Below are 23,130 nucleotides of genomic sequence, written 5' to 3'. Positions count from 1 at the left end.
TAACAATTGAAGTAACCCATACCCTGAATCCTTTCACCATCATTCTCTGTGAGACATTGTTTAAAGCTTACATCATTTAAAACATTAAAGAATTTATAAAATATAAAAAGAGTACTCTGTTTTTAAAATAAAAACACAGTTTTTATTTTAAAACTTGTCACAGCAGTCACATTTTTACACAAACGTGTTCTCCATATACGGTTAGGATTATTAAGTGAAGTGAAAATTTACTTTTGCCACGTTTTTTTAAATCAACCTAAACAATCTGTGTGTGAGCGTCAGCGTTTTCATTCTTGAGATCCTTTTTTGTACTCCTGATTTCCCTACAAAATAAAAACGATTAGAATTATTATGAGCAAAATATTAAATGTATACTTTGACTGTTGGACTAAAATGTATTCAAATGACAAAACGTTGTTTAAAAAAATCAGTTTAAAGCTTTAAATATAACACTTTAAACCAAATACTTTATTTATATACCACAAATATTTTAAGTAGAGTCCACCCCATCTTCCACACACACAGGGAGGTTTTCAGAAAAATCAAAGCTGTTCTTGCATTATAAAGCGACAAATAAAATAACGCATCACTTCCTTTCCACATCCTCTTCTCACTTCATACAGACAACAGATACTGACAGACACACAGTCACTGAATGGGGCCAATTATCCAGCCTTTTGAAAAGGGCAGCAGTGTCCGGTTCATACAAGTGTTTGTGCGTGTTTATGTGTTTGTGTGAAAGAGTGTGAATGGACTGTTTTGTGTTAACAAAGAGAAAACACAAACCCACAGCTGTGCAGCCAAACTATAGACCACCTTCCAAGAATGCGATGAGTTCACCTCTCTAATCAACCAACCAACGTGTTTGTTAAAACTAGTCGATTCTTTATTTTTGAAAACAAAATTTATCGACAACTTTGTAAGAGAAAAAATCTGCAACGTGCATCAAACTTACATGATGCAGACCAGGCTGCCTTTTATGGGTGTACAATGGGTGACATCTGTGGAAAAAACGGATATTTTCACACAGCGGGAGTGAGGTGTGTACAGAGAGAGATTTCAGACCAACATTACAAGTTACCCTGGCTCCCTACCAGGCAATCATTCTGTTTGAAAAATAAACGAAATGACTAACAAAACAAGCTAAATTAAGCGTTTTACATACACATACAAACACCCAAGCTAGGCTCCAATTTGAGGAATCTGTCAGTAGAGGTCGTTTTGTGATGCTTGACTATGGTTTTGAAACGACCAAAAGAGGAGCGTTACAAAACACGCTCAAAACCAAACAAATGTAAGTCAGAGGCAACGACAACGCAAACAGCCCAGCGTGACGCTTCATGATTACAAGCTTGTTGTGTTTGACAGAATCTTTACAGCATGTCGATCAAAGCAACATGGGCTAGGAGAAAATGGAGAGAGAGAAAAGGGGGGAACGCAATTGAGCAATATATTTACTCATTTACTTACATCTTTAACAAATGCCAAATCCAACAAAATGGAAAAAATCCAAATATACTGTACAAAAACGATGCGGTCAATAAGTCAAAAACACATCTTATAAACTTGATTTCTTCAGATTGACTTCACAACACAATCTCATGGGAATTCGTAACTATTTTACAAGGTGGCTAAATTAAATTTAGGGGTGGGACTTTATTATAATTGCTATTTTTCGATTCACATCATATAAATAGTTAAAATTTCCTTTCCTTAATTTTGCTTTCAAATCTAACCTCATTTCAGTCAAAATTTAATCTTATCATGGCCAATTTCCCTAAAGAAAGATATTTGGAAAAATGTCAGCAACTGAAATTTCTGGGGCACCATTGACTACCATAGTAGAAAGAATTATTGTATATATATATTTTGTTCTGTTGAACACAACAGAAAATATTTTGTAGAAAACAAACTGTTCTGGGGCACATTTGACTACCATTTTAATGGTAATCAATGGTGCCCCATAAATCTCAGTTGCTAACGCTCTTTCAAATATCTTTTTTATTTCTGGGTGAACTATCCCTTTAACAGAGACTTGTAAATCAGAAATAGCATGAAAACATCCCACAAAGCTGTTCAATTCACAAAAAACACAAAATGATTATTGTGTTTCCAAACGCAGCCTTGAATAAGCATAAAGTGTGTGTTATTCTGTCGCAGGGTCAGGAAAGAAACAGAGTAAAAGAAGAGAAAAGGGAAGAGAGAATAAGAATGAAGTGGGACTAAAGTTTCCTCTTGTATCCGGGAAGATTTAAGCCCACGACGAGCTTTAAGCCGCAGTGGAAATTGCACCTAAGTGTACGAAAGCCGTCCAGAAAGTGTCACTGAGCCCTGTGCCGACACACACGTCTCCTGTTTCACAGCACAACACAACATAACACATCACAGCAGCTGCAGCTCAACGGAGGAAATGAAATCCTGTCGTGTAACGAAGCATGACAAACATCACACACCATTCCGGATAAATAAAACATCTCCTAATAGAATGGATGGGAATATAAAGATGCAAGTTTAGGGGTCAAATTTTTCAATGAGCACTTTACAACATACAAATGAAAGCAAGTTAGGATAAAGACTTCACGGGTTTTAACACTGACCTCTTCCTAAATTATTTCCCAGCCTTGCAGTGTTGTGAGTTAGGTCTATGCACACCATCGTAAGATCTTTAGATCTCATCTTTTACTTTTATAATACTTTCAAAAGAGTCTTTTATGAGGCTATATCCTTGTAGGTGAGATAAAAATGCCTTATATTTTTACATTTTTTAGTTCATCCACAGACTGTATATTCTTAAGTATACTTACATAATTTGGACTCTTCAGAAATGAAATGCTTGAAGCGATACAAAACTTTGAAGGGCATTTATTTGGAACTTTACTTTGTGCTCCCTACAGCTTTTTTGAAAGCAAAAAATCCCTTTGCACTTCAGCGCTCCTTGATTTAAAAAAACTATTGAATGGGCACGATTTATCAACATACTTCAAACCACATATTACACGTAAAACCTTGCAACAATTGCTTCTCCCATTGACATTTACAAAAAGAGTATGTTGTTTGTACCTAGTGCAATATGACTGCAGCAAGTATATAAGTGGCTCATTTTAACCTAAACCAAGGCCATTTTGATCAATAACATCCCCTAGTGAAAGTTTGACTTCCTTTAAATGGAGCATTTAACATTTATCCTCTAATATTCGGTCTTCACATCTGCCATAAATGAAACCCCCCTCAGGTCCCCTGGTGACAGCCCAATAGTGAAAAATAAATTCAAAACAGATTTTATCCGCTTAATACACCAGTTTAGGCAAATCCGTGTTGTGTATTCTGTTCATAACAGCTTTATTGCCACACTGAAAATTAAACAATTTGGAAAAAAATAACATGTCATTACTGGGCAATTTATAGATATTGTCAATTCATTGTAAGTTATTTTGAAAAGAATTGCAGAAATATTTCAAGAACATCACCTCTAGCAAAATAACAGTGCTGCGTGATTGTTGAACCAAAATCTGAGGAGAAAGAAAGAAAGGTTTCATGAAACAGTGTAAAGATTGTTTAATGGGCATAGGTTTATCCCAGTGCCTTGTAATTACAGAGTGGGAAGGTTAATATTGGTGTAGACAGAGGCATTTGAAAGGACCATGTTGGCTAGTGTTCAAGACTAACCACCAACGCCCCGCTAGAAATGCTTCTCACACAAAACATGTGTCAATACTTTGGATGGACTGTCCTCGCTCAACTACTTCACCAAAGTACAAGACCATGGATTGGAGGGATTCAGTTTCACTGCTATTACTCCCACAGACACTTAAAGCAAAGCAGGTGACAAAGTAAAGAAATACTTACTGCAAAGTGATAGTTCACCCAAAAATGAAAATTCTGTCACCAAGTTGTTCCAAACCTGTATGAATTTCTTTGTTCTGTTGAACACAAAATTAGAAACTTTGAGGAATTTAGGAAAACAAAAAGTTCTGGGTGCACCTTTCACTACCATTTTCATTTTTCATTTTCATGTCCCAGAACTGAAAATTGCTAACATTCTTCCAAATATCTTCCTTTGTGTTCAGCAGAATAAACTTATTTATACAGGCTTGGAACAAATTGAGGGGGAGTAAATGAAGACATTATTTTTTGTTGTTGTTATTTTTCTATCGAACCAGCAAGTTCTAGTTTATTGATATGTGTGAAGCAAAGCATTATTGCCTATATTGTTACACTGAAAATCCAAACAAATTAAAAAGGAATCACATAAAAAAATTGTAAAAGGCAATGTTTATTCACTGTACTGAATTTTGATCGCATTTCAATCGAAATGTGTTTGATTGGTTTTAATGTCTAGTTTTGATGGTAAAATTACTAACAGAGGCATATTTTGCCCTGTTGGTCTGTGGCTACCAGAGCAGATACTCACAGCCAGAGTTCTCCTGCGAGGTCTCGCTTTAGTGCAAAGTGTGGTTGCCGTGCTGTGTATCCTGGTCTCTTATGCTCTGGTCTGATTCTGTCTGGGTTTGCTTGACCTGGGTCGGATCTAAAAAACTACTGGGAGTTGCTGGAGAGAAAGGGTTAAAAGGTTAAATTGATCATTTGGCCCAGAGGAATGGGAAACAGTGTGCGTTTAACTGACTAGTTAGTCTAACTAACTGTTAGTCTGTGTCGTGTCCAGTGCTTCTCGTCGTCTTAGCAGGGCTTTTTCTAGCTCAGACTTTGGGGATGGTGATAGAGGGCCGGCCCCAGATGAGGGGGAGGGGCCTGAATGCTTAACAGAGTTCTAAATAAAAAGATTCAGTTTCTGTGTCAACAGTTGTTTTTAAGCCTTTGTGTTACAATGGTGTTGTTTTAAAGCAACAACGAGCCGTTTTGGTGTATGGTTACCCCATGTGGTTGATAAGCACAATTGTCTGATACGTGTGTCGTATATACTGTCGCAAAGTTCCCCGTTGTCAGCTCAATACACGTGAATTTGTTTACAAAGCTGATGTAACCGGCGTACGTGCATAACTGGTCTGAACTACTGAATCTGCACATTTTTACCACAAAACGTTTATTGTGGTTTGGTAGTCTTCGTTTACATGCATTACACAAATTCGTGACAAGAAACAACATGTTAGCTATCGACACCGGGGCAAAAAAATATTATCTCTCAACTTCACCCAGGCTATGAGTAAAACGTGACGCCGTATACGTATGCCGTAAAGCAGGTGATGGGCGGGGCTCGTGAACCTACCCGCGTACCAAAGTTACAAGTGTGATTTCAGCCGATAGAGGGCTGCTTAGGTAGAAGCGGCAGTAAAATTCGTCCAGTTGTCCTACCACTAAAATAATTTTAGAGAGATTATTTTAAGGTCGAAAAACGGCTTGTTGTTGCTTTAATAATAAATTAATAACTAATCAATTATTTAATAATTTATTGCAAATATATACTAATGATGTTCATTTAATTGATAAATTAATAAATCCTGACCAGAATTCCTTTAAGCTCCTGTATAGCAGAATTTGATGATGTTTGTTCTTTCTGCAAGAAAGTGTTAGAGAAAAAATTAAAAGATGTATCCAGGCTATGACTTTGTACATGTTTGCAGAGGTAAAACTAAATGTGTACCGGTCCCGGTCTGCTTCTGTTGGCTGTGTGGGAAACCGGACGGAGTTGAACCCCTTTCTTGATCCGCTGCATCATCTCATCTACGGCCTGATGTCTGATGTCCTTCTCTGTCAGACAAACACACAAACGGGATTTTCATTAAAACACATTGACACAAAAAACACATCTATTATAGCTTGCCTTTCACCATTTAAGATACAGAATAACTTCACACATAATCAAACTAAACATACGATTGTGATGATGTGTATTTGAGCTAGAATGTGCAAACATCAAAAACATAAAAGAATAGTCGATGTCCTTGTGCAGTATTTAACAGGCAGTGAATTTCAGTTTAATACATGAAGAACTCATGAAAAAATCTAAGCACTTATATTTATTATAGTAAGTGAAAGAACTCAGTCAATCCGTTTGAAAGAGCAGCATTACTTCACATTCAAACCTAGTGTCAAAGAAAATGAAAAAGGTAAAAAGTCAAGGTGAAAGTTCACCAGCCAAATTCTATAGACATGAAATCCTTCCTATAATTCCAGAATTTTTAAATTGTCGTTTGCATAAATGGGTAATGACTTCAAAGCTGTAAAAGCAGCGTTTGTCCTTCAGCAAATGGCTTAAAGTCTGTTTCATTTTATTTAACGTTTAAACAGGAAAGAAATAGTTCAGGACAAACTTGAACTTGACCCCAGTCTTACTACTATGACGACAAATGAAACTTTTACACTATGTAAAACTGTGTACAATAATTACATTCTGACTCTCTGAATACAGTACAGCATTTTAATCCAAACTTAACCCAGATCAAAGAGGTCATCATAAATGTATGAAATCTTTTCAATGTGCGTGTCATTTGAAACAACTGCAGGTAGCGCTAGCCTTATTAATGTAACGAGACAATAGCGAACTTTGAAATATCAGCCGCTCATGATTACTGTTTTACAAGATCATTTTATGTAATCTTTGCATTTATTAATTTCCACTGAAGCTTGTGAATCCTTCGCTACGTGCCCTAGGTAAAAAGCGCAACTTTTAAATTGAGCGGGTTTATAGATGGGAAATGAAGTTAGATGTGTCGGAGCTTTGCTCTTCACCTGGGGCTTTTTCAGAGGAGTCCTTCTCCACTAATGCGATTTCGGTGCTGATATCTTTTTTCTTACGAAGTATAGACAATAATGAGCTGCAAAAGATGTAATACAAATGACATGCAAAACATTTAAAAATATGAACAACTCACTGCATTTATTCACATTGTGACAATTGCACTGCACCTTTTTCCAAAACTTAAAATCATTTGAACCAATGAAAATGATTCTGGTCTGCAGTGTAATACACTACAAATATAATTATGCACACTTTGCACAAACGCACACAAACACTTACCTGAGAGGGTTGCTCGAGGATGCAGAAGGTGGAGGCGGAGGAGGTGGGGGCGGAGGAGGCGGTGGTGCTGCTAGGGCAGCTGGTGATGGGTTGGAGACCTGATGAAGCTTTTTCTTTACTTCCTCCACTGCAATACATACACAAACAGTCCTCATAGACACACACCTCGACTGATCCCAGTGCTTTAAAACACATACAGTTGTAATTAACTTTCATTTAGCTCAAATGGTAGAGCATAATCCTCGCAACTTCAAGGTCATGAATTCGAGTTCTAGAAAAAGTACCTGCGAATCTGAGATCCTTGGCCTCAGTTTCAGCTTTAGTGTATTTGTGCTGCCACTCGTTTCTTTCTTCCTCCAGCAGTTCTGTTTGTCTTTGTAACGTCATGAGCTGCTTTTTTAATTCACTGTTGTGTATCTGTTCTTCAAGTGCTTTCATCTGAAACACACAAATGGCACAATTGATCACCAACAAATTTATATGAACAAACACCTAAAGAAGTACATCAATGGAAAGTCATCACAAAGATAAGAGTAGCCGGGCCAATGTTGTTCAAGGCTTGTTAAAGGGAAACTCCGCCCAAAAATGAAAATTCTCCATTACTCACCCTCAAGTAGTTTAATAACATCCCTAGGACCTCCATTTTCCCCAGAACGCAATAGTTTTGGAAGCTTTCTGACTCCTCCATAGATTGCAACGCAACCAAACTTCAAAGCACTGAAAGTGCGTAAAAACGGAGGTCCTAGGGATGTTAAACTACTTGAGGGTGAGTAATTAATGGAGAATTTTCATTTTGGGGCGGAGGTTCCCTTTAAGTGTCATTTGATTGGCTTCTCTTTTCTGAAGGACACAGAAAATGTGTGTGTTACCTGCTTCTGCTGCTCGAGTCTCTCCTTCTCTAGAGTGTGTGTTAGTGTGTTGATCTCTGCCAGAGCGTTCTGGAGCGATTCGGCCGGAGACAAACTCTGAATTAACATCTGGCTTTGTCTTTTTAACTTCTTCTGTTCTATCAGCATCTTCACACACCCACACACACATAGAGAGAATGCATAAAACACATTCATACCAAATAATTCACACATTAATATTCAGAGTTCCTAGAATGTCAAATACATTTCATTGAAATTCATATTACGTATAATAAGCCAAAGCGAGCTGCTTTCACCTCATGCGCAAACTTCTCTGCTTCAGAACGCAGGTCCCTCTCAAGCTTCAGATCCTCCTGTAAGGTCTCAAACTCCTCCAGAGCATACTGAGAAACTACACACACAAATATGCTCAAATGGTTTGTTTTCATAGCATGGTGCAAATATTTCCCAGCTTTTAATTGGAAACCTTCTAGTACGTCTCAACCATTGGCTGATCCCCAAAATGTGGAAAGACAATTTAAACAGACAATGTTCAAATTTTGTATACAAAATGTATTTTTATACACAGAAATGTATTAAATGGAAGGCATTAACAAGCATACTGTTTTCAAATAACTCAGCAATACATACATAAAGCTGCCTTAAAAAATCATGTATTCTGATTGTGATATTTTTCTTGTCTGAATGAATTGATACTTCTAGTCTAGCATAAGCTTTCAGAAATCGCTCAGCTTTGTACCAGAATTATTACGATAATCTACAAAGGTGTGTGGATGAGAAAGCAGTTAAGAGAGGAAGAAAGAGAGATTCATGTAAAGTGATACAGTAGAAAGCAGGAGTACAACTGACCTCTGTTGTATTTTTCCAAGAGTTTCTTTTGTTGGAATGTTTCAGCTATTAAAACAGTATTGTCATGTTTCTCTTTCAGGAGCTTAAGAAGAGGAAGAGGAGAGTGAGAGAAAAAAAACGGGCACATTTTTATATAATAAAATAGTTCAAACAGTTCATGAGATGAATGAACAAAAATGATTCTCACTATTAGAGGTTTTTTTAAAGGGGTCATATGGCGCGAATAAGTGTTTTCTGTGTCTTTGGTGTGTTATAAGATGCCCATGCATGTATTAGACACATAACATTGCAAAAATGAAAGTGTGGGAACAAAAGATGCATTCTATCTAAAAGCGAAAGCACACCCAGACCTGCCTGAAATGCCTCGTGTAACCACACCCCCACAAATCTACGTCAGTTCGTGGTATGAATTGACTAAGACCACCCAAATGTATACGCAAGTAAGGTGGGCGTACCTGTCAGCACAATTGCTTTGGAACCTGATGTTCCAAATATGGTAAGAGGCGTTACATTTCCATCACACGCTTGCAGTATTCGACCAATCACTACGCACTGGTGAACTGGCCAATCATAGCACACCTCGCTTTTCAGAGCGATGAGCTTTGTAAAAAATCTGCGCGTTTCAGAGAGGCGGGGCAAAGAGGAGATACAAACATGCACGGTATGTGGAAAATACAGCGTTTTTGAACCTTAAATCGTGTATACACATTGCATTACATCTAAAACAAATGATAATATTAATTTTAGCCGTGTCATATCACCCCTTTAATATCAACTTCCATTGTCACCATTTTGACAAAGAACCACTGTGAAATGATACATGCACGTATTTTGAAAAGCATGTGTGAGCACTGAGATTAAAATACATTCTCACATACTTCCTGCCTAGTTTGACAGAGCTGTTCTCTTGTTGTCTCCAGAACGAAAGCCATCTGTTTCTTTTCTGCCAGGATCACATCTAGCTTATCCCTCAGCTCTGCCAGAAATACATAAACGTCTATTAATAACAAACCCACAAAACAGTCAATACATTTAATAACAAATACAGGAAAACTATTGTCACATTATGTCAATATTAACATCATATATATATTTACAGTTAAAGGAATAGTCCACCTTCAAAATGGAAGTTCACTCACGCTGTAAATCTTTGTGATTTTCTTTCTTCCGCAAAATACAAAAGAAGGTATTTTGAAAAATGTTGGTAACCAAAAACCATTGGTCCCCATTGACTTCTATAATGGACACAAAACCAGTGCAAGTCGATGAGGACCAACGGTTTTCAATTACCAACATTTTTCAAAATATCTTCTTTTTTGTGTTCTGCAGAAAATAGAAAGTCATACAGATTTAAAATGACAAGAAGGCGTGTAAATAATGACTGAATTTATATTTTGAAGGTGAACTATTCCTTTAAAGCACCATTAAACTTTTTTGTGCCATTACTGGCATTCATGTCATTGGCTGAACCAGTGTTGTTATGTGTGGGCCAATCCAAACGAACACTCAAAACAGCCACTCCAAAAAAATCCACATTTTGCCTAGCAATGCATTATGGGACAGTGTACTAACACACCTGTGATGACGAGCTGACAGTGGGAGGAATTACAGACATCCATCTCCTGTGAAGCTTCATCTTCCTCATCATCAATTTTGATCTCAGCAACGACATCAGCATTAAGATGGGCTAAATAAAGCATACTCTTCCTCTTGAGAGAGCGGTTCTGTTTGTTCAACTGAACGGAGAAATTAGAAAAAGATAATATTATAAAATATTAATATGAAAGAGCATCACCTCCAGCTGAACCCTGCCAAGACAGAATTACTCGTGTTTCCGGCACACCCCACGGTGCAACAAGATCTCACCATCCAACTTGGCAATACCACAATCACTCCTTCCAAAACAGCCAGGAACCTCGGAGTCATATGTGATGAACAGCTGTCCTTCAATGATCACATTGCAAAAACAACGCGGTCATGCCGATATGCCTTATTCAACATTAGAAAGGTTAGACCCATATCTCACTGAGCATGCGGCACAACTCCTTGTCCAGGCCCTGGTAATCTCAAGGTTGGACTACTGCAATGCTCTCCTTGCTGGTCTTCCTGTAAAGACTATCAAACCACTCCAGCTGGTTCAGAACGCAGCAGCACGCCACGTCTTCCAACAGCCCTAAAAGGCTCATGTGACACCCCTTTTCATCTCTCTCCACTGGCTACCGGTTGAAGCCCGTATCAGATTCAAGTCACTAATGCTTGCCTACATCACTGGATCTGCACCGACATACTTTCACACCCTCCTACACCCCATCAAGAACCCAGCGTTCAGCAAATGAGTGGCGTCTTGTATTGCCTTCTCATAAGGGCAGTAAATCGCTTTCCTGCTCATTCTCATTCACAACTCCTTCCTGGTGGAACATTCTTCCTAACTCGGTCCGGTCAACCACATCTCTCACAACATTCAAAAAACTACTTAAAACCCATCTCTTCTGTGAATACTTGACAGACAAATGAAAAAACAACAACAACAAAAAACACTAACCCTCTCTCTTTCTCTCGACAGGTATTGTTCTGGCTTTTGTTGAAACTAGTAACTTTGTATTAGCACCTATTGTATTATTGCTCCTGTATGACATATCGCTTATTGCTCCCTGAATTCTCTGTAAGTCGCTTTGGATAAAAGCGTCTGCTAAATGTAAATGTAAATGTAAATGAAGAATTATTGGAACATTAATTTTCTGGGTCAGTTTAGCATTTTTCCTCATAAAACACAAAAAACAGAACAAAAATCATGTACACACAAGTTAATCGACGCAGGGCAATATCGTCACGTTTACAGAAATAATCAGCGATAAAAATGGCATCACAAATGATATAAAACCCAAGCAGGTGATTTTCTGTGTTTGCTACGAAGCGAACAAATATGAGCAATCAAATCAGTACACCAGCAGCATGTAGACGGCCCAGCCCACTGGAACCCCATCGGGCGCCCGTGCAATTCCCCTCAATCACACATCGAAACACACAGCATGAACGCTCTTGAAAAGAGCAATAATCAAGGGCAAAATAATAGACATTTCATTACACGTATGCCGGAGCTGTTTTCATAAATAATTACAGCATGCTATCAGGGACGGCCATATACTCCCTCCTTTTCCACATGTACATACCTGCAACCGAGAAATTTTACCTTTGCGAACATCTAATTAAAGTAATTTAAGACTGGTCATTCACACTTCAATTAGGAAGGCCACTTAGTGGAAACTAAGAGAGCCAATGGGGGCGGAGGCATGCAAATTAGTCCCGGGTGACATTCTGGTCAGGGAGAGAAAAGAGCACGAGGCAGGGATGAAATAGGCGCTTTTTACAAGCCCTTTATTAATGACATCCAAGTGAGGACGCACAGCACGTGAATCCATTTCCCAACACGGCCTTTCCACTGAATGCATCTTTTAAAACCGCAATCAACAACATATAATACAGGAATAACGCACAGATGCATGCGAGCGTCTGCGCACACACGCGCCCTGCGATAATCATGTAGCATTGATGAGAGTACCTCGGCGAAATTACACAGTGGCACAAATCAGACGTGTGTCCCAATGTGGCCGGGCCCCTCATCTCCTCTGATCACACATCAAAAACAAAATGTCATGTGTTTGGATTGCACTTTGATTTGACTGCCACCGCCCTCAAACCCTCATCCATTACTGCGTTTTAATTTCAAATGTTCCCGAGTTTAAGAAATTGATTATGATTTCCGTTTATCTTTTCGTTCTACCAGCCTTGGGATCTTTTGGCAGATGAAATTACAGTCGTCGTTGACAATGTATCAAACACCTGAAATGCAGAGACTATTCCGTTCCCCATTTTCCAATCATACCTACCAAAATTTTTGGACTCATTTAAATGTAAATGTGAGATGAGCCAATGCTGTAATTTTCACAATGTTTCCTTTACCCTTTCGATCTGTGGGATGAAATGCAAATCAAGTACATTTTGGAAAAGTTAAAGTCATGCAGAGTTGCGCACATGAGTTGAATTCAGGTTTCTGTTTTATGATGAATGAAAACACTTTTATTCTATACGGCACTTTAAAAATGGGACACAAACACAAAGATTAAGAAATATTGGTGAATTTGAGAAAGCAACTAATGTGAAATGCTACATTTAGGCTTTGCTATGACAAAAACAGAATTGAATGTAATCTGAATGTAAAAATTTGTGGTTTTATTTCAAAAACTAAATCATCCCAAAATGAAATCAAATGTTATTATTTATTCACCCTCACGTCATTCAAAATCTGTATATGACTCTTTCTTCTGTGGAACACAAAAGATATTTTGAGAATCTGCCGGAAAAACAAGCCTCTGGTTCACGTGCATTCGAGAGATGACGGAAGCAAGACATCAACGTTAATAGTGCTGTCAATATGGATATTTCTCTTAAACAAAAGCATCATTTCACTTCAGAAGACCTTTGTTAAGACCACAGAGCCGTGTCGAGCAGTTCTTTGATCGATGGATGCACTTTTTGGAGCTTCAAAAAGTCAACACGCATTCACTCCCATTCTACCGCTTGGAAGTAAAATGACACGTGGTATCATTTTAGAAGAAATCCATATTCAGTAAGGATGCCTTGAGGGTGAGTAAAACATGAGGAAATTTTGATTTGGTAGTAAAGTATCCCTTAAAGGTTTGTAATGACATGAGGGTGAGTAAATAATGAAAGAAATTTCATTTTTGGATGATCTATCTCTTTAAGCATTAAGCATGTTAGTCTGAATCAGAGAGGCCCGAAAATGTAAACATCTGCCTTATGCAAGACAAGGGCACAAAATGATTGATTCTGATTGGTCAATTGTGGCATTTCTTGTCTATTAGTTTTTTTTTTGTATAATGACCACTACACTGTATAATTGACTGCTGTCCATGGCTCGTTGTGCCCATGAGCTATTTTCGTGTCTTTTATATCTATGGTGTCCTTCTCACATCTTTTAAACTCAAATGCCATGTAACCAAGTAAAAAGCAGCATAACGAACAGTAAGATGGTAATTATCACAACAACAACATAATGGAAATACGAGTTCTGATCACCCTTTTGCATTACATAAAAACTAACTTTCGGAAAATAAAAACAAGCGATAGTTCACCCAAAAATAAAAATTCTGTCATTACTTATTTACCCTCATTAAATGCATAACCTGTATATGACTCTTTCTTCACAAAAGAAGGTATTTTGAGAAATGTCTTAGTGGTTTTGTGTCCCTACAATGGAAGTCAATGGGGACCAATGTTGTTTGGTTACATTCTTCAGAATATCTTCTTTTGTGTTCTGCAAACAAAATAAACTCATACAGGTTTGGAATGAGGGTAAGTAAATTATTTAAATGAAATATATATATATATTATTTTCATTTTGGGTGAACTATCCCTTTAATTATTGTGTAAAACTATGAAATCTGTGTACAATCAGTCCGACCGTACAATAAGAAAGAGCTTCCTGGCTTACAAAAATGTCCTACATCATCCAGTGACATGAACTTCGTCTTTAGCCAGTTGTGTGGCCTGACGATAACTTAATGTGAGACAGATGGAGGACGAGCAAACCTGCAGAGACTATACCCTACTGGACCCTCCTGCTGTTAGTGCACAGTTCAGCAGGCACGAGGAGCTCGGTGTGGGGATGCGCACGGGCGACCAGGACAAAGGGCATCTGCGCTGGGTTTTCACGCACTGTGACCACCAGCAAGCTGCGTTTAAAGATGTCAGGAAACCACTGATTGGTTAAATTGCGCTTTCATCCAACATATAATGCAGAGGCACACAACGGCTCAGCTGTAAGTCTATTTCCTCTTTACAAATGAATCTCTCTGTGGTCGTCCTCAAATCAGGAACATCTGCGATGGCTTCACACGTGTGTCAAGGAAAAAACGTATACCTCAAGAGAACTGCATTAGAAATCTAGTGAGCAATTTTCGGCTGGACGGTGGAAAAATAAATAAAATACTGTCTGCAGTGTACCACCAGGGCAAAGAAACTCACGAAAAGTAGTGCATGACAACAAAGATGTTTTCAGTAGCACAATGAAATATCTTCTTTTAATAAACATTAACATGGTGAGTGACACTTGTTTCTAAAACACAACGTCCTTTTCCAATGTAAAGATAATTTCCTCAGCCTTCTTATCTCATTTATCTGCGTCTTTGATTCTTTTTCATTCTACTGTTGTCTCATTTCTATCTCTGTGTGTGGTGATCATCGCTCATCACCGAAAGACAGCAGAACAAAGTAGATTCATCCATCAGAGAGGCTGCGATGAGCCGGTAATCGCTGGCGTTAATCTGCTTCACACCTGGGCTTTTAAAGATCCATTTACCTGCTGAGAGCTCAGAGAACATGCCACTTTACTTTCAGACCAGACTAAGACTGAACACCACAACTGAAGACCAGCTAAACAATGTGCTGGGCTTTTGAAATTGAATACTTCTGTAATGAATGGGTCCAGTGAGGTGGGCAGGCGGTAAACGTAACTTTAAAGGTGTACAGAATTGAGTTTTAAGATTGAGTCTTACATGAACCTAATGGAGTGAATGTCTATGTGCAGTACAACTGTGTGTACTTTGCTCAGGATGGAGGAGGAGATAAATGGATGGAAAACGGATCTTGACCCATTTTTCATGAAAGCATTAGCGAAAACATACGTATATATGATTGTGAAGGTATTGTTTCTGAAAATAGTAGAGCAGAACTGAGCGAAACGGAACAAAACAGGAAATGAGAACAAAACTGTTTACAATCTGATATAATGAAACCGAACAGAACCAAATGAAATGAAACAAAAGAGAATAAAATGAAATAAGAAAGAACTGGGACTGTCAAACTATTAATCGCGATTAATCGCATCCAGAATAAAAGTTTGTGTTTACATAATAATACAAGTATGTGTACTGTGCATATTAATTTTGTATTTATAAACACATACACATAAATGTAGATATATTTAGGAAATATTTACATGTGTTTTTTCAATTTACCAATAATTTAAATTCTATATAAATGTTTATCCTTTTTCTATTTTTCTTTAATATATGAATGTATGTGTATTTATAAATGTGTGTTTGTTTATAAATACAAAATTAATATGCACACTACACAGAAATATACTTTTATTCCGGATGCAATTAAACGCGATTAATCGTTTGACAGCCCTAAACAGAACAGAATCAAAAAGAACAAAACAGAATAGAACTGATTGAAACGGAAAAATGAAAAAAAAAAAAAGAATAAAAGGAAATAGAAGTGAATGGATTTAAAATTGAACAAAACACAAATCTTCGCAAATTTGTGCTCACTCACCTTGGAGGCCAAAGCTTCTACACTCTGTCTGCAGGTCTTCTCAATCTCTAGATCCTCCTGAATGTTGTTCACTTCCTCGATCACCTTGTGAGACACTGAAGACAAACACAACATAATTTGACGTTTGATGCAACGTAAACACCGCAGTTGTCACAACAGAAAACCACACAACGGGTCTTCTGTCATCCGCGCGCTGGAGTTCTGCAGTCAGCACATTAAAACCTATCATAAAGTTGACAGACAAGGTCACAACATCATACAATTACTCTGTCCAGCGCACTGAGACCTAGTACAGCTCTTCATTGGCTCTCATGCTCAATGGGCTCTTTTATAACATAATTACTGGGAACATCTGGCGTGTGAAACAGCTATAATTGTATGTAGTAGTCACAACGAAGGTGTTTGGCCAGTTAAAGAAATAGTTCACCAAAATATAAAAATTCTCTCATAATTTACTCATCTTATGTCATCACAGACATACAACTTTTTTTTAACAAATAATTTATATTAAATTTATATTAAAATGCCACCATGTGTCAGCACCAATAGCCCAGTGGTTAGTTTGCTGACATATGACGCCAGTGTGCTCACGGCGACCCAAGTTCGATTCCCGTCTCGACGGTCCTATGCCGATCCTGCTTCCCTATCTCTGCCCAACGCTTTCCTGTCCGCTCTCTACTGTCCTGTCCCCATTAAAGGCAAAAAGCCCCTAAAAATATAACTTTAAAAAAATGCCATAATGTTATCTTCTTATACGGGCTCAACATGGCAAAGCTCCAATAAGTACATAAACATCATTACAGTAAACCAAATGACTCTAGTGAGTAAATATTCATGCTCAGAAGCAAAACAATATGTTTATGAGAGACATTTATTTTTTTAAGCTTATTTAGTTATCAATATATCACATACCCATTACAAAACCCAGACAATACAGTGTTTAAATATGATTGCATGTCGATAACGCAGAAATCTCATTGGCTCTTGTGTGTTTCCTTTACGAAAAACGCATACTGTATGCCAACTAGCCACGGGACACACAAAAATGAATAAGATTCTGACGTTGTTGATCTGCTGCCAGTTTTAATGTGCTTATTACGCTTAATTATTTTACAGGTATTTCATGATCTGATTTTGCTAGATTAATATGGACATAAAAGCATGAATAACAATAAACAGCAGGGATAGTTTGCCCAAAAATGAAAATTCTTTCATCTTTACTCACAAAACCTGCATGACTTTCTTCGGCAGAACACAAAATAAGATATTTTAAAGAATTCTGGTAACTCAATAAAATTGGAGCCCATTGACTTCCGGTGGTTTTGGGTATAGACGAGACATTTCTCAAAAATATTTGTGCTTCACAGAAGAAAGAGTCATATACAGGTTTTGCACATTGTGAGGGTGAATAAATGATTACAAAATTTTGGGGTGAACTATGCGTTGAACAATAGCTTTTTGAAAAGTGGTTTGGACCAATTAAAGAGATTAAAAAAAGAGATAGAAAAATAAAAATTATGTCATTATTTACTCACCCTCAAGTTGCTTCAAACTTATATAAAGTTTGTTGTTCTGCTGAACACAAATAAAGATATGTGGAAGAAAGTGTGTAATCAAACAATTCTGGGGCACTATTGACTACCATAGTAGGGAAAAAACTACAGAGGGTGACAAACATTCTTCCAAATATCTTCTCTTGTGTTCAAAAGAAAAATGTTGTTTGGGACAACTTGAGGGTGATGGAAATGATGACAAAATTTTAAGTTTTAGGTGAACAATACCTATATCTAATTTATACAAATCTAAAGTGTCAGATTTAGTCAGATCCTGTTCAGGCAGAGTTCATAGTGTTGTGTGTTATTCTATAGGTCTGTCCTGTCAGTGCTTCATACTGATCCTTTAGGGGGAGAGAGTGAGATCAGCGCTGTACGTCAGACAGGCCTGTCCAGACCAGTTCAGTGTTTGGGTTAATCAAGCATCTTTTCTTTCCCTCTGCGTTTACTGCCAAATGCAAGAATCTCTCTCTGCCTCAGAAGATGCTTTCCTTTTGTCGACTTTCAACACGTAAAAATGACTCACAAAACTGCTGGCAAATAACAACAAAAAGTCCCTTAAACATTCCTGACTGTTTGTTGACCGACAACACGCGCTTCTGGCATTTAAAGTGCGGTCGGTCTGATGAGACGACGCAATCCATCATCTTTAAAAGCGAAGGAGGGCGACGCAGGCAGATATCAGACAGACACTCTTAATGCCTCGAGCTCTTACCTTATTTGTGTCCGTAATCACCAGCGACTGGCCGCCGACCAGCTCGCAGCCTCTTAACTAATTACACATTGTGGTTGAGAGGCGAAAACAGGAATTAGCAGCATCGCGGCCAGCCGCTGCCTCCCAATGACATCTAATTAAAACTTGATGAACGCCGTGTAGGCGATATCCAAGTTCCTGCCATAAGCCCTTCCCTGTCACTCATTAAACAGTACTTAGGTGCCCGTCTGTACGCCATCTTTGACTCTCTCCCGCTGTGTCGTTGGTAGGACTAGCACTAAGTGACAGGTTAATTGTAATAGCGCTACACATAAACTGGGATAAGTGTGAGGCAGTTGTGGAACAGAGGGGAAAAGGGGGGAGATTTCAAATGTCACGCTTGGCAGCTTTAATTGTAAGTTTTGGCCTCCCCATCAACGTTACGTCTTCAAATCGCTTTCTTCTTCCACCGTTCCTGCTTTTTTCTCAGCTCCTTGCGTGTGTGTTCTCTCCGAGTCAGACAGTGATTACGCGCACGAGGACGTGGAGTATAATGCTATCAGGCCCGCGTGTTGGAGAAGTGAATTAGAGCCTGCGATGCTGTTTCTACAGCGCCGAGCTTGATGAGGGGGCAGATGCCTTTGTGGTCTTATCATTAGAACACAATGGTCATGTTGTCATCAACCTTGCCATCTCCAATTGAAAAGACATGATTGTGTGTTGGGGGCTTTTTCTCTCCCTCACTCTCTCTGCCTCCCCTATCCCCCCGCCACAACCTCCCCCTCAGTCGCTTTGCGCTGAATAGAAGCAATTTTCCAAGAGCTATGAAATCACGTAATAGCTCCTAATATGCAGCTGCTCTGCTAGAAGCTGCAGCCACTATTTAAGTGGAACTCATACACAATACGTGTTTATGGCTGAGGAAACATGAGCAAAGGCCAAGATTATTCACAAAAACATACGCGCCTCTCTATCAAATAATGACCTATTTCATGCATTAAAATGAGAATGTAATGGATTTTTTTCCGCCAACACTGGTGGCCATTTGTTGTGCTTTTTAAAATTTCGGCAATTTAATTCATGCGTTTCAAATCCATGTTTCGCCGGAAGAAAAAGAGAGTGACATTTGTATACATGTGCGAGAGAGGTGAAGTGCTGTGATTTGGTGGGCTGTGCCCGTTCCGCATAAAGACTCGTTTGAGACTGAAACCTGTCGCTTTCCCCCACCGGCCCCCCTCAGGTGTGCGTGTGTGGTTTATATAAACCCAAGACCCCAAACTTTAGTAAAAGTGAGACCTGCTGATCGCTCCACTCATGCCTGAAGTGCCATCAGGGAATGTATGACATGTGAATTCATCAAAACATCACTGTCCTCTTCAGCATTACATAGAAGGTTGGGCGCAAAAAATAGTTTTGCTTCAAGAAGAAATGATATCGATTTTGACGATTTTGTTTTGATTTAGGTCAGTTTGAATGGCATAATGACAGAAAGATAGAAAAACTACAACTTGAAAATGATTTAATTAAATATCCAAAATGTGTCCCAGCAGGGACAGCAATGAGCTTAAAAGGAAAACAAATGAATACTATTGTCTTTAAGTCTCTTCAGTGTTTTATCTTTCAAACTGTGATCAGATTTTCCAAGAAACCAAAATCTCCATTTAAAACTTTGAGATTTCATTATGAACTCACATTCTGAAACATTTTACTCCAAAAATGAATGATCTAATTTTGTTGTCTCATAGCTCTAGACTTACCAAATGGGCAATTCCACGAAAATGTCAACCTAGCCACGAAAAAATTAAGTTTTACCAGCGGTTTTTACTATGGTAACAGCACAGATTTTAACATTTGGTGGTTCAAATACCCATGTGAGATCTCTCTTCAAATTTGTAAAGCATTTGATTTATTTTTAGTGCATGATTTTTCATAGTTCAGGATTGTCACATCCATAACGCTACATATTCCTCATAAATGGACACAAAGTTTTTTGTTCTATAAAGAGGCATCCCTTCTCCATTCATTGGGTATTATTGCTTTAGGATTGTGCATTTTATTTTACAGAAATCCTACAAAGTTTATCATCTCCCAAAAACCGCATCCTTTTTTTGTCACATCCATAACGCATGTTTATTTCCCTTTTTTAAATATATATTTTTTTCATAGACTGACATTTTTTTATGTTTAGACTCTATCACAAGGGTTCAGTAAAATATAAACAGATGGTTCAATATAATCGTAACAAATTCATTCTCTGAGCAGTTTTATGTCACGTCCATAACGCAAAATGTCACGTCAATAATGCTGGAATTGCCCAAATGCCTTACTGATTGTGTCATTTGTGTCTATTTTTATTTCTCCTAAGACGTTTTTGGAAGATACATTTGAGACAATGTTGAAACATGAAATTTTGACCGATGAATATTTCCTCTGTAAACACCAAAGATTATTAAATCTGGGAGGAAAACAGGGAAACGTTTTCTTATTGTAGCACAAGGGTGTGTCTATATGTCACTGTCTTATTCTGGGTTCAAAGTCCAAAAGAGCAAAGCACACTAGCACTATTTACCAAGAAAAATAATCATAAAAAAGGCTTCATATACAACTAATCAACAGACAATGCATTAATGTTTAGTGTACACATGAGCTTGAAATTTATAACATTGTATCTAAAATAAAAAATAAAAAACCAACCTTGTTCAAATTCATTTAGCTTCCGTAAGGCCGTATCTCTTTCCTCCCGCATTTGTTTACACTGAAACACCATACAATGAATCACAGTTAGCATTAAAATAAATCACAGTTACGTTTGGCTACTGTAAGGGTTTAGTAGGAACAATTTTTTGTTATAAAAAGAACATCTTATTTTATGGGATTTACGTCAAGGACCGTGGACCTACAAAGAACAAGAAAATTTAAAGGTTAACGTGACAACAGAACTTACCTCCTTTTTGATTCTCTTGTTCTCTTTTTGGAGGCTCTCATACTGACGAAGTACTGCAGAGACACAGGGACGCCAGTTAAACATTTCTTGCCAAAGAAATACAAAATCGGCTACAGTAAAATCTGAGGGACGTCAAATTTAAGAGGAACCTTCTCCCACAATGCACAACCCATGTACAGTGTGACAATCGCTCACTGGAAACTCATAATAATACATTTTACACCTCTAACTGAGTTATTAATGTCACAGTGTTCAGTCTTATTTTGTCAAGTTCCCTCTTCCAGAATGAACCAGTATGTTGTGACTAATTTAAATGTTCTCTGCCTCACTGTAAGAAATCCGTTGTGTGTTTTAAGCGGATGCAAAAGGATACAGTGTGAACTTTGCCAGCAAATGTCTTCAGAGAGTTATTTGCTAACCTAATTTTTTAGGAAAAGCTTTTTTGAGGATTTAAAAAGATGTTTGTCGAGATACACTACCATTTGTACGCTTTTTAACTTCTGAATTAAAACACAAAAGCATGTCAACAATGATGTTCACAAAAATGTGTGTGCATGTCCACACAAGCCTCCTGGGGGGTTTGCAGAGTTAAACTGATGTCTGTTGTATTTTCTCTGCATGCACAAAGAATCAGCGCACGTGACTTAAATGCGTAAGTGCATTTAATGCATACGTTTTTGCAAACATGCAATCTTTGTTGCACTACAAATTGCTTGGTGGTGTAGTAGCCCATGTACATTTATTTGTTTTCCAAAAATATGAAAAATACAGATACTTACTGTGGACATCTGAATGCATATGTTTAATCATGACTAAATGGATTGTTAAAACATAAACATACACATGTATAACGTGTATTCTCTGTAAACTGTAACCTAGTTAGATAGATATAGTTAGTTTAAAGCCCAAAGTGCTCCCATGACACAAGTGCATTCACTCTTTTGGGCACACCCACACTTCACATGTAAATAAGAATCAAACTTACATTGGCCGGACTTTTCTGAAACCATTTTCACAGCTTTCTCCTTACCCGTAGACGCCATTGAGATGTTCCGGTGGTTACCGATTAAAAACTCAGGTAACTCCCGGCGCGAGCGGTACAGGAAATGACGCCCACCTTGACACGCCTCACGGTCACCTGTGGTAAAGCACTTTTTCCCAACTCCGGATAGCCTACTATGGTGACCACAGTGTCCACACCAAAGCAACTTGCTGTTGGCCACCAAGGCAATAAAAAAGTTCTTAAGGACATGATTCCAGATTAATTCATGATTTAACGTTAGTAATGTTGTGGTGGGGTTCCGTCCCCGAATGTTTCCAATAACTTCCCAAATGTTCATGTCAGCTCATTTTTGTCACAATTAAAGTAATTTAGAGCTGCAAACTGCAAATCTGACGTAATATCGCGACGTGCATAAAATTTGTGGAGCAAGAAACCAAACTCGCCTCACACATGACGAAGCATTCATCTTCATCATCTGCGATTAACTATTTTCTTAGAACATGACGTCATGAATTTAACAAAAGTTGAAACATTTAACAATTGATTTTTAAACAGTATTCACTATTTTAAGCACTCTACTGCACAGTCTACTAACCTAATGTACACATGTATAAAACGGACAACTGTCACTCTTACGACTACATCAGACTAAAAGGGACAAACCGCTGCTGTAAACTTTAATTGACATTTGAGACTTTTTGAGTTAATCTTCGAAAAAATACAAAATTTGCCTTTTAAAATTATATATTGAAGACTTTTTGAAGATATAATTTTAAAAATGATTTAAACGGTTTTTTTTTGTTTAATTTTTCTAATTATTCTTTAAAGGAAATTTTAAGGAATTAATCCACATGTGATGTTTGGACTAAACCCCAAATAATCC

General features: G+C 37.9%; 1 protein-coding gene across 3 annotated transcripts; it reads right to left on the bottom strand.

Moving 5' to 3' along the window:
* Window positions 1-141: 141 nt before the first annotated feature.
* On the bottom strand, window positions 142-22,366 carry shtn1 (shootin 1). 3 transcript variants are annotated; one of them, XR_008963732.1, is made up of 18 exons: window positions 22,230-22,365; window positions 21,245-21,297; window positions 20,995-21,055; window positions 16,054-16,148; window positions 10,271-10,430; window positions 9,573-9,670; window positions 8,695-8,776; window positions 8,142-8,236; window positions 7,846-7,992; window positions 7,261-7,414; window positions 6,977-7,103; window positions 6,688-6,773; window positions 5,600-5,706; window positions 5,462-5,512; window positions 4,642-4,768; window positions 4,412-4,549; window positions 956-1,001; window positions 142-323 (listed from the first exon to the last, which is right to left on the bottom strand). XR_008963732.1 is itself a non-coding variant. In XM_057344640.1 (17 exons), the coding sequence occupies exons 1-16, from the start codon at window positions 22,285-22,287 to the stop codon at window positions 4,440-4,442; spliced, it is 1,611 nt and encodes a 536-aa protein (XP_057200623.1). In that variant the 5' UTR covers window positions 22,288-22,364; the 3' UTR covers window positions 143-323; window positions 4,412-4,439. The 3 variants fall into 3 exon arrangements, 2 of the variants coding, with proteins under 2 accessions (XP_057200623.1, XP_057200624.1); XM_057344640.1 differs by lacking the exon at window positions 956-1,001 and having other exon boundaries at window positions 143-323; window positions 22,230-22,364; XM_057344641.1 differs by lacking the exons at window positions 142-323; window positions 956-1,001; window positions 4,642-4,768 and having other exon boundaries at window positions 4,419-4,549; window positions 22,230-22,366.
* Between the last annotated feature and the right edge of the window lie 764 nt (window positions 22,367-23,130).

Source organism: Triplophysa rosa, linkage group LG10 (genome assembly GCF_024868665.1).
Source record: "Triplophysa rosa linkage group LG10, Trosa_1v2, whole genome shotgun sequence".
Taxonomy (NCBI): domain Eukaryota; kingdom Metazoa; phylum Chordata; class Actinopteri; order Cypriniformes; family Nemacheilidae; genus Triplophysa; species Triplophysa rosa.
The sequence above is the reverse complement of the archived record's forward strand: the minus strand, read 5'-3'. Positions and strand labels throughout refer to the sequence as shown.